The sequence below is a fragment of the Eurypyga helias genome, unplaced genomic scaffold (assembly GCF_000690775.1).
Source record: "Eurypyga helias isolate BGI_N326 unplaced genomic scaffold, ASM69077v1 scaffold3957, whole genome shotgun sequence".
Taxonomy (NCBI): domain Eukaryota; kingdom Metazoa; phylum Chordata; class Aves; order Eurypygiformes; family Eurypygidae; genus Eurypyga; species Eurypyga helias.
The window spans coordinates 41,133-55,764 of NW_010263598.1; the positions used below are offsets into that span (position 1 = coordinate 41,133).

At 46.4% G+C, this 14,632-nt stretch overlaps 1 protein-coding gene across 1 annotated transcript in view; it reads right to left on the bottom strand.

Annotated features, from left to right (window-relative positions):
- Positions 1 to 586: 586 nt before the first annotated feature.
- Positions 587 to 14,632, bottom strand: part of LOC104512912 (chromosome unknown open reading frame, human C1orf21) — a 22,438-nt gene continuing 8,392 nt past the window's right edge. Inside the window, exons 2-4 of the mRNA XM_010156092.1 lie at positions 13,895 to 13,971; positions 10,173 to 10,233; positions 587 to 1,352 (exon numbers count right to left, since the gene is read on the bottom strand). Of these exons, the coding sequence (XP_010154394.1) occupies positions 1,314 to 1,352; positions 10,173 to 10,233; positions 13,895 to 13,971 (177 nt within the window). The 3' untranslated portion in view covers positions 587 to 1,313. The remainder of the gene's footprint in view (positions 1,353 to 10,172; positions 10,234 to 13,894; positions 13,972 to 14,632) is intronic.

Consider the following 14,632-nt stretch of genomic DNA (forward strand, 5'->3'; position numbering starts at 1 on the left):
ACAGGGGATTTCTGAGGAACCTGAAACCCTTAAAGGGGTTTGATTTTTCGAAGGTCCCGTGAAAAACAGCCAACGTTACTGGGCTTTGGGCTCAGCGCCCCACTCAAGTGCTGGCCACATTAGCAAAGAGTTAATGCAACCTCCTGGTCTACCCCACACACATCAGAGCAACAAAATCAATACAACGCAGAAACCCACCTCCTGACAAAGCTCCTCTGTGGGATGCACTGCAAACCTGGCCCTCACATGGTGCCAAGGCAGGAAGAAATACTGGCATGGGTAACAGCTTCCTTTGAAATAATAAATACAAAAGGTGTGCTGTTTTTCTTTCTTTTCCTTTTGCATTATTTTTTTTTACTCATGACAGCATTTGTTAAAAATATTACATCTGCTTTTGAGAAAGTAATATCCTCTCCATATAATATGGAAAAATAAAACTCTACAGACACGCAACAGATACCCCGAGTTGGCACAGAGCTGCTTTAAAAGATTACATCCACAGGCCCATCAGCGCGGAGGGTAGGTTTGCCTTCCTTCTCCCCAGACTCTGAAAACATTGCGTCGGAGGAATGGTGAAAGACGAGAGTACATAAAAACAGTAAAATGTTTATTTTCTTAGAAAAAAAGAGATTCAAAATGATTGTGATCACACTCCCATTCGTGCTCAGCAAAGCCAATACTGCAAGCTTAGTCCTTGATTAAGATGCCTATTAAATGAAACTCCTTTTCCTCTTAAAATACAAATTCCTGCTCCTGCATCACTTCCAGTATTTCAGTGACAACATGCTTTTAATGGATAAGAGTTTCTCAGCTTCTTCGCAGCAGAGAAACAAGGCCCGCCATGGCAAAAACATCCCATCTCCAAAGCCTGAAATCACCAGCGCTAGTAAGCACTCCGGCCCGAACGCGGACTGACCGTCAGCTTAAGGGTGTTGCTTAGGTGCCCGAATGTTCACTCATGGAAGCTTTGTATAACACTACCTCATCTGATAGAAAACAGGCCAGAAGCCTCAATAAAATCAACAACGTCTTTTGGATTAACTGTAAGGGTTTGCTGCATATCTGGACACAGAAAAAAGTGAGAAGTTGCAACAAGTTTTAACTAGCAGCAACAAAAACAGTTCCTTAGGAGTTCTTAGCAATATTTCTCATCTGTTCATTAAGAAACACTGTAACTGAATGGAGCATATAATGTGGAAATGATCTTCTTCTGGTATGTAGTGCTGTTCGCTCTAGAAGACTTCCAAAAGGTCTCGACTGGGTTGTCATCTATTTACACAGTAGTACTCCTGGGGTGAGGGGCAGAATTGGCACTATGTGACATCCTCCTCTTCTGAACAATAGTCACGACCCTGTAAGGAGAAAAGCCGGACAGTTTGTAAATGCCTGCCTGAAGACAGGAACACCCTACACCAAGTAGGTGCTGATAACACATTTCGGTTCTCTAAACTCAGGAGATATAAGTCCAGTGCTGGGCGGAAACCTGAAAATTAGGGAATGGAGTTAGAACAACGTCTCCAACCATTTCTGGAGGGCTTGCGTGAAGCCAGGCTAGGAAACCGCTCCCTTTCTGTCACTGTTAATCTCAGAAATGTCATCCCTTATACTGAATTCCAGGCGGGTCCAATAAACCGATTTACAAAACTATTTAATGTAAAGATACACCTTTGTGGATACAATCTCCTAGATCCGCTGCAAAAACACAATCCCCGAGGCAGAAACAGTGAAGCACATAACCCTAAGAGCAACGCAAGTCAGCTGCTGTGAACAAGAACAGCTCATCCGAGAACCTCAGCAAGAGTTTAACCTGAGAGCAAAACATACTATTTGTGTTGAAATGACACTTGCACAATGGGGGAAAACGGGCTAAAGCTCACCAAACCAGGACAGCTTATGGAGCAGTCATCTTAGCCTTCCATCCCATCCCAAACACAGGACTTGCAGCAGTGTCTATCTAGGTATTACCCTCAGGAAGGTCTGGAGAACCTGTTTCTAGCAAAGCAGCAAGAAGAGGACCCAACAGGACCCACTGTACTTGTTTTCTACACAGGAACAGCTGGAGCTGAGCTTTTCAACACACAAACCACCCAAGATATCCAGCCTAAGACCAGTGCCTCAAACGCCATAACGAAACTCTCAGCCTCTGGACTATTCCCGTTGTTGCTGTGTGCCGGGTCTATCACCCGAGGGTTTGCATGGAGAATCCCGAGAGCAGAGCAAAGGGCTGGCAAAGAAAAGGAGAAACACAAGAGTCTCAGACCTGCAATAAGGTGTAAAAGATCAGCAACACCCTTCAAGCAGAGACCAACTCGGCAGTGGTAACGCGGGTGAAGCTCTGCTTACTCAAGGTTGCCCACAGAGCAAAGCCGGTCACTGTCCTGCCTGGAAAGGGAGAAGGCAGGGGAGAAAATAAAAAAAGGGAGAGACGTTTCTTGATGCGGCAATCTGTTCATTTGGGTTGCACAGCTGGGGTGCACATCAGGACCAAAGGCTCCAGAATGCCTCTGCAATTAAAACCTCACTGATGATGCTGGGATGGCAGAGCTTGCTTTGCTGGAGGGTCAAACCCAGGGATGTGCAGCACTTTAACAGCTCTCTATGGCCCAATTTACTATCAGTAAAAGGGCTTTCTTAGCACGTTAAGAAAAACCAAACCAAGAGACTAATCAGCCCTAATTCCAATACAGCAATCACTGACCCGGAAAGAAAGAAAAAAGAAAAACAAAATTTTTTACAGTAAAGATTTGACTGAGAAAGAAGGAATGCCAAAACGCTTGGCAGCAAAGTCCAAATCCAATGGTTTTCTCCAGGCCAGGGACCGCAGCGCATTTGGACAAAACCACGAGACTAAGCTGGTGGCGATGAAGACTTTGTCCAACATGCTTCAGAGCTGTGAAAGCCCCCAGGAGTGAATGACGACTGAGGCTCAGAGCATTTCCAGGTGATTCCTTTACCTGGTTTCCTGGCCTCCTTGCTCAAGAGGGAGCCCCGTGGCCCATCATTCCCCACTGCACTCTGCACCAGTGGCCATCAGTGCTATGAAAGGCTCAAATGGACCCAAAACACAGGAGAAAGCCATCTTGCATTTTTTCCCTCCCATTCCACCTGCTGTTCTTCTGCTTCTGGGTTTACTCTGTGGCAACCAAGAGCACTACCCCTCAAAAGGACGCCAAGAAACGGCTTAAAAAGCAATGCACTGGAGAAGTCCTTGCTGCGGCGTGGAAATACCACCTCTCACCCACTGCCTGAAGGCTGCCGAGAGCCAGCCTGCTGCCGCCAGACTCTTTCATTTTCACCTTCATGCCGGTGGGGATGGAGATATGTCAGTGTCTCGGAGGCGGCCTTCAAGGCCGCAGCCCTCGGTCGCTGGTGGGCAGGGTGCTGCCGTCGTCCCCAGCTTCCCGCCAGCCTCTGCACGCTGACACGCAGCTCTCCCACCTGCCCAGCCCATCACAGACCCGCGACCCCGGCCCGCTCGTTCGATGCCCAACCTGTGGTAACAGACCATGTGATACAACCTGCAGGACCACCCTGCTCTGGCAGGTTTAGCTTATTCTGTCAGGGGCGGGAAGCGTCCATGACAGCAAACACCCCATTTTGCATGTATCCTGCACCCCTCCCGCCTTTCCTATACGCACTGCCCTAGCTACGCTGCAAAGACCCACGCCAACACGGGCACAAGACCCACGCCAACACGTGCACAAGACCCACGCCAACACGTGCACGCTGCTTCCAGCACAAACACGAAGTGTGTGGGGCTCAGCCCAGCAAGGTCAGAAGCGTCCCGGCCCAGTTCAGCGGGGCTAATGACATACAAGTCTTTAAGCACAAGGGAAATGGCATTTCAGCCCCGGAGCAGCTCATGAGCAAAATTAAGCAGATGCTTTATCATCTTCTTGAAGGAGGGGTCATGCTAAGTGAAGTCTCCTTGAGTAAATGCACAAAGTGGGCATTTATCCTCCTAAAAAGAGCAGGAGGGTGAGAAACGATATTACAAAGAAGCAAAAAAAGTTACAACTCCTTTTTTTTCTTTCAGACAAAAGCTTTTGTCTAAAGCTTATTCCCTAATTGAATTTTTATCAGTAATAACAAGGCCAGTGTTCCTCAGATAGATGAGAGAAAGAATAACACTGCCTGCCCCACTGCACTGTCCATCTGCCACGCAGGGGTCTCTCCTTTGTGCCCCTTGGACAGAAAGGCAGGAGAGCTCTTCGTCTCCCCACCAGCAGAGAACAAAGGCTGCTTTGGTCCCGCTAAGTACCATGGCCCAAAACCAGCAAAATACTTAAAATCGTAAATTTTTGACCCCCTGTATTTTTCAGAGGATGTTGGATAGATGCTGGTGGAGATGGTACCGTGGGTGGCTGTACCTGCCCCAGGGAGAGGCCTTTGAGCTCGAGGTCGGGAATAATCCTGGTGGGGCTGGGCAAAACCTCACTCAAAACAGTGAGCTAACAGCCTGCAAAGCCCCTGAGGTCTTCTGAAGAAATGACCCCAAAATACTGACCAGGTGAAGTGGCGCACAGGGGATGAGCTCCACAGCGTGAGCAAAGGAGCCCTGGTAGTATCCGAGTGCAGACCAAAGTGATGGTGGGGTTTATTTTGGGAGCAGGTGCGTGTCGGGAAGGAAAAGAAGAAATCGGAGAAAGTGCCAACCCCTCCAAATAGAGCAGCATCGTGGCTGGAAAATGAAGGTGCAGGATTGCTGGCCAAAACCTGTCCCAGGGGAGCAGGCTCCCACGTCCGTGGGAGCCACAGGCACAGAGCAGATGGCTAACAACAGGAATATATGGGTCTTCCTTTAACAGCCCTTCATAGCACGGGCTATAAAATATGTTTTAGTGGCTGAGAGTGTAAATGAGCTACATTGAGGAAGATGAGAATGGGAACACATGCATCCAAGTCCAGGTAATTCCTGAGAAATCCTGTCTTCCTTCTCCTGCAGTTTCAAAATTCAACTTTCAAAGATGTCCACAGAAAAGCCTTAACACAAGTGTGTGAATTTAAGGTCATTAAAAAAAAGTAAGTGCCTACACTCCTTTCCTGCTGTTTGTACCCAAACCAGAAGGGCTCATTCCCCTGCTCTCTCCCCTCACTGCATCTAGAAGTGTTCCCATCCTGATGCCCCTACCACAGCATGTGTCATGGCTGATGATATCCCTTTAGAGGAAAAAAAAAAATCACAGGAAGAGGTCTTTTCCCCATTGTTGCGGGTGACGGGCCAATAAACAAAGCCCCACGCCACCCAGATGCAGAAGCCCTCCCGGTTCAATAGGCTTTTGTGGGGCTGGCGGCCTTGCCGCCGAGAGGAGGCAGCTAAGGAGATGCTTCTTTCGCCACGGCTCTGCAGCTTGGCACCAGCATCCTCGTGCCGCGACCCTGGCGAAGAGAGGAGGAAGAGGAGGCCGTCCGGCCCGGGAGAGGGAAATGAGCTGCACCAAGCAGCCCTTTCTTCTGCGATGGCTGAAAGAGCCTGCAGGACACAGTGGCCCCTTTCAGAGGGGCTGCTCGGCGCTGGGAAACGCTAGCCTGGCTCTGCGGTGGGAACCCTTTTCATCAATCTGGTTTTGTTTACAGCTCTCGCAGAAAGGATGGGAAGAAAATGCTGGGAGGCAGCACTAAATAATTGTGTACTGTGCTGATTTTTGTCCGTTTCTTATTTTGGTGGAGAAAAATCAATAGAGTCATTAACAGCAATCCACTTTGCTAATGAGTTTTACCCTAATAATTCTGCACTTGCATACGTTTTCATTAGCAACTCCCCCTATTTCTAACAGCACTCTTTAAATACGATACAAGAGGCTGCATTGTGTCTCACCCCCGTGTTTTGTGCCCAGTTTCACTAACGAGGGGATGGAGCAAGTTGCCACGGGGCATCTCTCCCACGATCTCCAACAACAAACCGGTAGTCTTCAACCTGGCTCTGGCAGCCAGGTGTGCAGACGGGTGGAGAAACCCCTGCCAGGACCATGCCAGCCCTCGACCCAAAGTGACATCCCCTGTGGCAGCGGGAACACGATGCTCCAGTCTTTGGATATCAACCGGACGCGTGAGCGTTCATAGCAAGACATCTTCGTGTGCTATGACACTTATTTAATCTCCTTTTTTTCCATGAGTGTGTGTGCATCTTGATTATTTTCAAAAAAACACTGCAGCCATGTAGGAAACAGGTTCTGATGACGGGCCCGGTGACCATTTCCTCTGGCACAGTTTACCTGGATGGCTTTGGGTTTGGTTTTGGTTTTTTTTTTAAACAACAAAGCCAGAGATGCTTCTCTTCTGGGGGTACAATCCCCAGCTATAATCCTAGAAACTGCTTGTCAAGTGTTCAATTATACCTCAGCACTGGTAGTTTTTCCTACAGTGAGATAGCTGCCTACACACTGTGCCACAGCCTACAGTAATAATATATACCTAAAGGAGATAATTTCTGATGATCATTTTACTGCTCTGTACATAGGATTGAGAGAAAGCAGTCATTTTTCAGACCATTTTCTGTGACTGCCATCATCAAGATGTTTTCGCTAGCAGGCGCTAAATGGGCGAAGTATTCAACATCTTACACATCACAGCTTTTAGTTTTGCTTTTCTTTCGTATTTCATGCAAGTCTGCGTGGGACAGGGCCCCCCTCAAGTCTACTGACTGGAGCCTGCTCCCAGGATCAACTCTCCGCTCTGAGCCATCCTGTTCAAACAATGGAATTTCTTATTAGGAGGTAAGGTGGAGTTTGTGCACGGTCCTGCGCAGTCAGGGTCCAAATAAAGCTGAGATGTAGGAAGAAAAAAACCCTGAAGGCTACAGAATCTGCAGGTAGTAAGTTGTCTGTGTTTCCTGGTGACTCTTTGTGACTCCATATACACTGACTAAATTAGTCCTTCCACTGTGAGACTAGAAGAAGCCAGGTAACTAATTTATTTGCCCCAACACCAGTACAAATAGCCTAATTTTGCTACCATTTCTCCCTGCAGCCAGCAGAAAACACCAGGTGTCATGCAGACAGGAATGCTGTTAGTGGGACGCATTTCTATCTTAATCGCAGAGGGTATTTCAAACCCAGATTTATCACACCGTGATGAGTGCAGCGACCTTCCCCGTCCCAGCTGCGGCTGGTGGGGCACATTTCTCCTCCTCTGGGCATCACGCTGCAGATCTCAGGTTTATCCAGAGGCTGGATAGGAGGGATGTGTTGTCACTCTCTGCTTCCTTCTCGGGTTTCCAAAGTCATAGTTCTGCCTTCATTTCTCAGGTCAAGCAAATCACTCACACCTCTGTTCCAATGTCTTTCTAATTTACGCCAGGGGGGCTCTTTCCTGGAGCTTAATTACTGCTTGAGCTTAATTACCTGTTGCTCATCCTCTGCTGGAATACACTGATATGATTTCAGGCAAGCCCAATTTTCAAAACCCAGTGACAATGCTGTCACCAGGTGAGCTGTCCCCTTGCCTCTGCTCCGATTTCCCCCTGACCTCTGCATGCAGGTGCCCTTTTGTCTCCCAAAGCAAAGCCCGTGACTCTCCGCACAGTAACTTCAGGGAGTGTGAAACCCCAAGAGGTTAAACCTCAGTCCCATCTCAGCATTCAGTGCCAAGCCTTCGTTTCAGCATTTCTTCCTTCCAACAAACCCTAAGGATTGAATTACCATAATTACAAGCAGTTTCATACGTGCAAGTTTAGCTCCAGCTCTCCCGAGCAGGGAGAGCCACTCCTGCAGAGATAGGAACAGATGTCTCCCTCTGAATTCCTCACAGTGTTTTGACACCCAGTTTTTGGTAGACAGAAGCTCCATGTGTTGGGGTTGACATTCTAGTTTTTACCTTTGGGTGGCATTTGCAGAAGGCGAGGGAACACGGGCACGTACTGAGTACTGACGGGGGCCAGACTGTCAGAGAAATTCTCCAGTCTATTTCATTAAAGCCTTTTTTTGATCTCCGGGATTCATAAATACTTTGTATTTTCAGTTGCTGAAACATCAGGCTGTGTTCTTTCCATTTCACACTTTGGTTGCTGAAATTTTATTTCAGCTCACCTTCCTGAATCATTTCGCTGAGTCCCAAACACCCATTTACTTTTCCTCACTAATTTGTAGCACACACGTTAAGAGCTGTATTAGGTGACTTAACACCCCTTGGGATTTCAATACAAGGTGAGGGGTGTTTTGCTTCCGAGTGCAGAGTCTCTGTAGCCATAGCCCGTGGAGTCAGTGACAGACAGCATGTCTCTGCTACAAATCCAACGCTACTTCCGGCCACGGTTACCACGTGAACATCACAGTGTGTTTTGGGACCTCACCAACCACAGGCAATTCCCCTCCACTTCTGCAGACTCCTTCGGCCATAACTGGTGAGCTGCTCAGTGACACAATTCTTTTCACTGTTAAACTGCTGTCCTCCATTTCCCTGCAGAAGGGACTCAAAATGCTATTTAGGGATCAAACAAAGCTCCTCCTATTTTCCAATCTTTTTGGCACTTGTGGCGGCTACCTAGAAAAACGCTGTGTTGTGGGCAAAGATTAATTAAAACCCCCAAAACTTCTCTTAGGAAGACCATTTCCTCAGGCACAAGAGGTCCCCAGAGAAAGCAAATCCCAGGTTCAGCTGTGCATTAGCTCCTGCAACCCCATCAACTGTCAGCAGCTTGAAATGTATGGGAGCTGCCTTTCTTTGACAGAAAAAAATGTGTATTTCCTCTAAAGAGGCAATCCCCTGACCTAGAAGATGAATTAGTACAGGAGCCCCAGAGAATACCTGCAAGCACTTGAGAGCATGGCCCGAAGACCACGGAGACACGGCCTACTGCATCTCCAAGGGGCAGCTGGTGAACGAATGGTATTACTGTTCTGAACCACATCCCGAAGACAAAACTAACCTCAATTCATAACTAGTCTGGTATGTAGACAAGAGAGATGTTTGGAAAATCCATTTCACTGGAGGTTCTGTGCTTGGCATTATGGAAAGTGATGATGTCCAGGAAAAGCATCTAAATATTTATAGGGTGAATGCACTTATTCGAAGGAGACGTAGCTACATTATGGATATGCAGAGATTCTACTTCTAAATGCATATAGGTTAAGTAAAATCTTACTTCTGTGAAATACTGGTATAGAAACACCCTTCTCAGGAGTGCACAAACTCCTCTCCTTTACCTAACTTTTTGTTTTCGTTAATTTTTTTTAGCGTAGTGTAACAATTGTTTAGCTTGGGACAAATAGAGATTCACCCATTGTAGCAGTCCAACTGCTAAGACCAGGAGTGTTGGGAAAAATGGCAGAAATTCAGAGTCATCCAAGTAAATATTTCCCTGCAACATAACACTGAAATCTGGGAGTACAAATTCTGTTAGTCCAATTGGGGAAGCAAATATTTAATATCAAGTATTAAGTAAGATATATCACTCCAAAATATGCAGCGTGAAGAGCATATTGGTGAGAGAACATCAGCTCAAGATATAAGCAAAGGCTGAGATCCAGACCTAATCCTAATAGCCCATTTAATTCATCAAGTCTCAGTTTCCCATCTATGCTGTGGTACTATTATTCACTACTATCTCACACAAGAAGCTGGGATTCTCATTTAAAAGACTTGTGAAACACACAAAAGCTGCTGTGAAGACAATGAGATATGTACAGAACCACTCGCCCTCTTCTCCGAAACGTTTCCAGCACCATTATTTCACTCTTGCCTTGAGGCATGGTTATCCACACATACAGCCACACTATTCACAGTCCTTGGAGCTGGGAGCTATTTTGAAGAATTTCAGCAAGAAATAAGCTGGGTATCCCAGATACTACCGGCATTAAGATTCCAGTTGTTTCCCACAGAGATTAAATGAAAAAATCAAGTCACTAAGGGCATAAACCCTCACTTTGCTCTTCTCCTTTATCCAGTAATCCACATACACCCTGAATGTTTGCGTTAATTCGCTATTCATGCTACCCTCGTGGCAAGCCACAAAACAGAGGTTTCCTTCCAGTATCTCCTGTAACCTTTCTACCTTTTTGGTCTTCTTTGCACTTTAACTATCTAAACCAAGGAGTGGTAAGGGGGATCGTGGACCAAAGTCTCCCCAAGTAAACATGAAGCACTGCAAGAGGGTCTTATCCTCCCCATGGAGTCGGGAAACCTGCATGTCCATCCCCTGAGGGAAAATGTACGTTTACTTTGTTGTGTCTTACCTTTTCAATCTTTTCATCAAGCATTCTGAAGAATTCTTGTTGGCTTTCAGAGATGTGCATGCTGAAAAGCAAAGGAAGAGTATCAGTACCGAGAAGATTTCGTCCACTTTCAAATACTGACGCTGCAGTCCAGGGTTGTTGAAGGACTCAGCTGTAAGCTTTCACCACTGTGAGAAATAAACCACTTGACACTTGTCTAAAATGACAATTTATTTTTGCCCCCCCCCCATTTTTTGGTTTGCCCACAGAAAAATTATTGCATTTAGCTGTGTGCACACGTGTGGACACTTGGGATGGTAACTAGGACCCATGCACATCCAGAGGACACTATTCCCTCTTCCAGGCAGGTTGCAGAAACTTAATGGACCACTACGTTTCCCTGGGCTAGTGAGAGTCCCCTCTGCATCGAGACAGAAGGACTTCCAAGACTGCCAAGCTCAGCACCACAAAATGAGACGCCTACGGTGTGAGGTTAAAGCCCCACACGGGAATGTTTGCCTGCCTTGCTACGCCTGGGCTCTGCGCTCAACACCCAGGAACGTCAACAAGCCCAGGCTGCTCCTTCCCTCCCAGAGATGGTCCGTACTGCTCCCTGAGCAGGCCCAGCAGATTGTTCACTTCAATTAGTTCTGCAGCACCAAGAGGCTCAGGGTTAGTGGTATGATTTTGCATTAGTGAAGAGGGCTGGAAAATACTCTTATTTGCTGTCTGTAGAATGCTGATGGTGGCACAGAACAACAGGCCCTTCCCCAGGGGAGACCTGCAAGCTAAAAATACAGGAAGATCGGATGTGAAGGGAAGGATGAGGAGACAACAATGAGGATGCATGGCAGACAGTATTTGAGGTGTGCCTGTTTTATTTGTGTTAGGGGGTGGTGAGAGCCTCTTTCCTGAAATAACAATATCCCACTGGGAAGGTGAAGCTGGAGCATCCTCTGGAATGACAGCAGGGAGGAGCGTCTGGGCCCATGGCGAGCCTGGAAAAAAGGTGCCAGGGACTCAATGCGGGACTGAAAAAGATGCAAAAAGGAAGGATGAGGGGACTGGTGCCAGTGTTAACCCGGATGCCAAATGGTTAGAAGGACACACAGCCCTTGGAGATTTTCTCTGACGTTAAAGCTGGTTCAGCTTGTTGAATTCCCACCCCAGACTCCTCTTCCTCGGCATGATCCTTTCAGCTGTAATGAGTGAAGACTTTTCCCAAGTGCCCAACAACATGCTGTGCTTTCCTACAAAGCTCAGCATTCATACTTCACTTGCTGTCGGGATGAACATACACAGTGATTTGCTTATGATGGACATATATGAAGGCTCAGTTCAGAAAAGGAAGGGGGCAGGGGTAAGGAGTATTGTGTTGCCATGTACGTGAAAAGTCCCACAGGAGGTCTTAAAGCCCTTGCACGCCATGATCTTCAGAAAAGTTTGGCTGAACAGTATCACTGCCCTGTGATTTAGAGGTGAAACTCTAGATTGTAACTCTAAATAGATAAAATTTAAAGGTCCCTTCCAACCCAAACCATTTTATGATTTCATGATCTACTTTCATTTTATGCTTCAGGCTGAGTTACTTCTTGAGTTGTGACCATGTCTCAGTGTACTTAATAGGGCACGTGTGATCACTTTTCTGGTTAAAGATGCCAGCAGAGTCAGTTTTGAAGATGAACAAACTGAGGAAGTGCCCGTGAGCTCAGGGTAGGGTGCAGGGATGAAGCCCCATGAAGGTACGCAAGGTACCAGCACCTGGTGCAAGGAGGAAGGACCAACCCCTCGACCTCTGTCAAAGACCCCCAAAAATCTACACTGGTTTTAGAGTCCAGGGCTCTAGATGTCAAATTCTGAATCCTCCTACAAATGGGAAGAGCCCTCACAACCTTACTTTTACAGCCAATGTTTTAAGACTCCCTCCACTGCATATGAAATTGTAATTTGGTACATAGTCCATGTTTTGTTTCGAAGTAACACATGTTCCACGAGAACGGTCCTGTAAGATTCAGTCACTTCTGCTCTTTTAGCTACGAAGCCCTTTTCCACCCAACGCCAACCCCCACTGCAGTCGGAACTGTCCTGGGTTTCAGGCGATAAACCTTAAAACAAAACAGCGCATGGTGGCAGATATCTGCTGACTTGGTGATTAGCAGCTCAAACACTTTCAGCCACTTTATAAACAGAAATCCAACAGTACATTGGGTAAACAGCTGAGGTTTTACCCAACAACCTAATGTTACATTCTGTAACTCTCTGAGACTTGTCATCGCAGACTTGTCGCAGGACTGCGACAGAAACATTAACATCTGCCAACACGCCTTCTTTAGGCTTTTTGGTAAATGAAGGTCAATTCTGATTTCTGCGGGGACTTTTAAAATCAGAGTTTGCTGAAAGAACAGATCCCCAGCTCCATGCAGCCCCTCTGCTTTGGATGCCCCAGGAGATACGACTGGTCACATGAAACGTCCCTTTTTTTGGCTCAGGCTGAGTAGTCTCCTGTTAGAACATCTTAAATGCAACTCTGACCCTGCTGGGACAGACCAAACCACAGTAATGAAGTACAGCTTTGCTGAAGGGTGATTTAACATCCACCTCCCTACCGTGAACTTCTTTGCAATTACATCTGAAGCACTCAAATTTTCCATTTGAAAGGAGGCTGAATTATAATGTCAGCTGATTAGGAAATTACTGAAGTTTACAGACTTGAAACTGTGAACAACACACTTGGTATGCAGCAAGTTTAAGTTAGTAAAAGCCCCGAAGTCAGGGCATAAAGAACAGCATTACTGCTATTGTTCAAAATCCAAGAGTAAAGGTTTATCACTTCTTTGTTACGAACCCGATATACAGCTCCATGTAATCTGTTATCTGCAATCCAATTAGTGACTAAAATGCAACGGTGATTTAGATAAGAAACGAGTTACTAATATCAATAACCAGCTCTGTCACAGGAGTTAATTTCATGGCACATGTAACACTGATCTCAGCCAGGGTACAGCACAGAACTGTGAGTGAAGCATGGAAAAACTCTCAGCTAAAAAATAACCCTCGTTTTAAGAAACAATTTGATTGTTTTAAATGAAAGAAGTTTACCATTCCTAATGTCAGGCAGTATAGCTGCTAACCAAGAACTAGCAAATACTTCCCTGGGAACGTAACTGATAGTATTTAGGAACACTAGGGCATATATAATCGTGTTTAATTGTAACTTGTATGGAAAGCTGAGAAATAACACAGTATGGTATGTCTATATGGCAAAGCAAGATGCATCTCACACATTTTTAAGTCCTGCATCTCAGCTGTGCAAAGGAGAGGATGCTGCAGGGTGCCGGCACAAGCACTACCTGGCTGTCTAATTTGTATCAGGATATAGGCAACCCTACCTATTTTATTGAAATTGCGCATGGTTTTAGGGCTTCTGGAATCACCGATTAGTTTTCACCAGGCAATAGAATCCTAGAATGGTTTGGGTTGGGGCCTTAGAGACCATCTAGTTCCAACCCCCCTGCCATGGGCAGGGACACCTTCCACTAGACCAGGTTGCTCCAAGCCTCATCCAGCCTGGCCTTGAACACTTCCAGGGATGGGGCATCCACAGCTTCTCTGGGCAACCTGTCCCAGTGCCTCACCACCCTCTCTGTGAAAAATGTGGAATAGAGAATAATTTGGAATCTCACAGATACAAATTAATACAGGACTAAGCAGTATAATGATTTAAAAAAAAAAATAGAACTTACTTTGCTCTGGGTTGATGTACTAATCCCGGGATCTCTTTATTAGATTTAAGTCTTACATTTGAACTGGCACTTTTTTCCTGAAACACACAAAACACATAACAGAGATAGCATCAGTGTCTATGAAGCACACAAACTGTGACAGGCATTTGTCATTGCAGTGTCACACTGAGCTGGGTTTGGGCTCTTCTACCTGTACAGCTGAATGAGAAAAGCTCATGAAAAAAGAACAAAATTAAAGGCAACACAATTGATGCAATGACCCTGAGCAGCCAATCTTCAAATGTCACAGGCTCAGTGGCCTAGGGGATTGCCTCCCGGTCACCGGGTGAAATCCATCCAGGATGTGTAGCGATCAAACACCGCGCTGGCTACTAACTCTCCAGTGGTCCATGGAAAATGAGGTGTGCAGCTGGGCTCCTCATACAGAAGTATTGATAATACCACAACTGGCATCTTTGGCAGAGCAAGGCAAAGGATTGAAAAGGCAGAGCTCCAGCGCCACCCCAGCCCCGTGGGTTGGCTCAGAACAGGGGTGAGAAACATGAGTATCATGTTGGGAGAAACCACACATTAAATGTGTCAGTGAGAAGAGCGGCAACAGCACACTTGACCTGCTCAGCCAGCAAGTTGGACACAAAGGGCCCACGGAAGCAAACCAGAATATGTTTATAGACAAGAGCACAGCCATGTCCTCCACAGAGGACCAGAGCCATTAAAACCATCATTAAAAACACATGG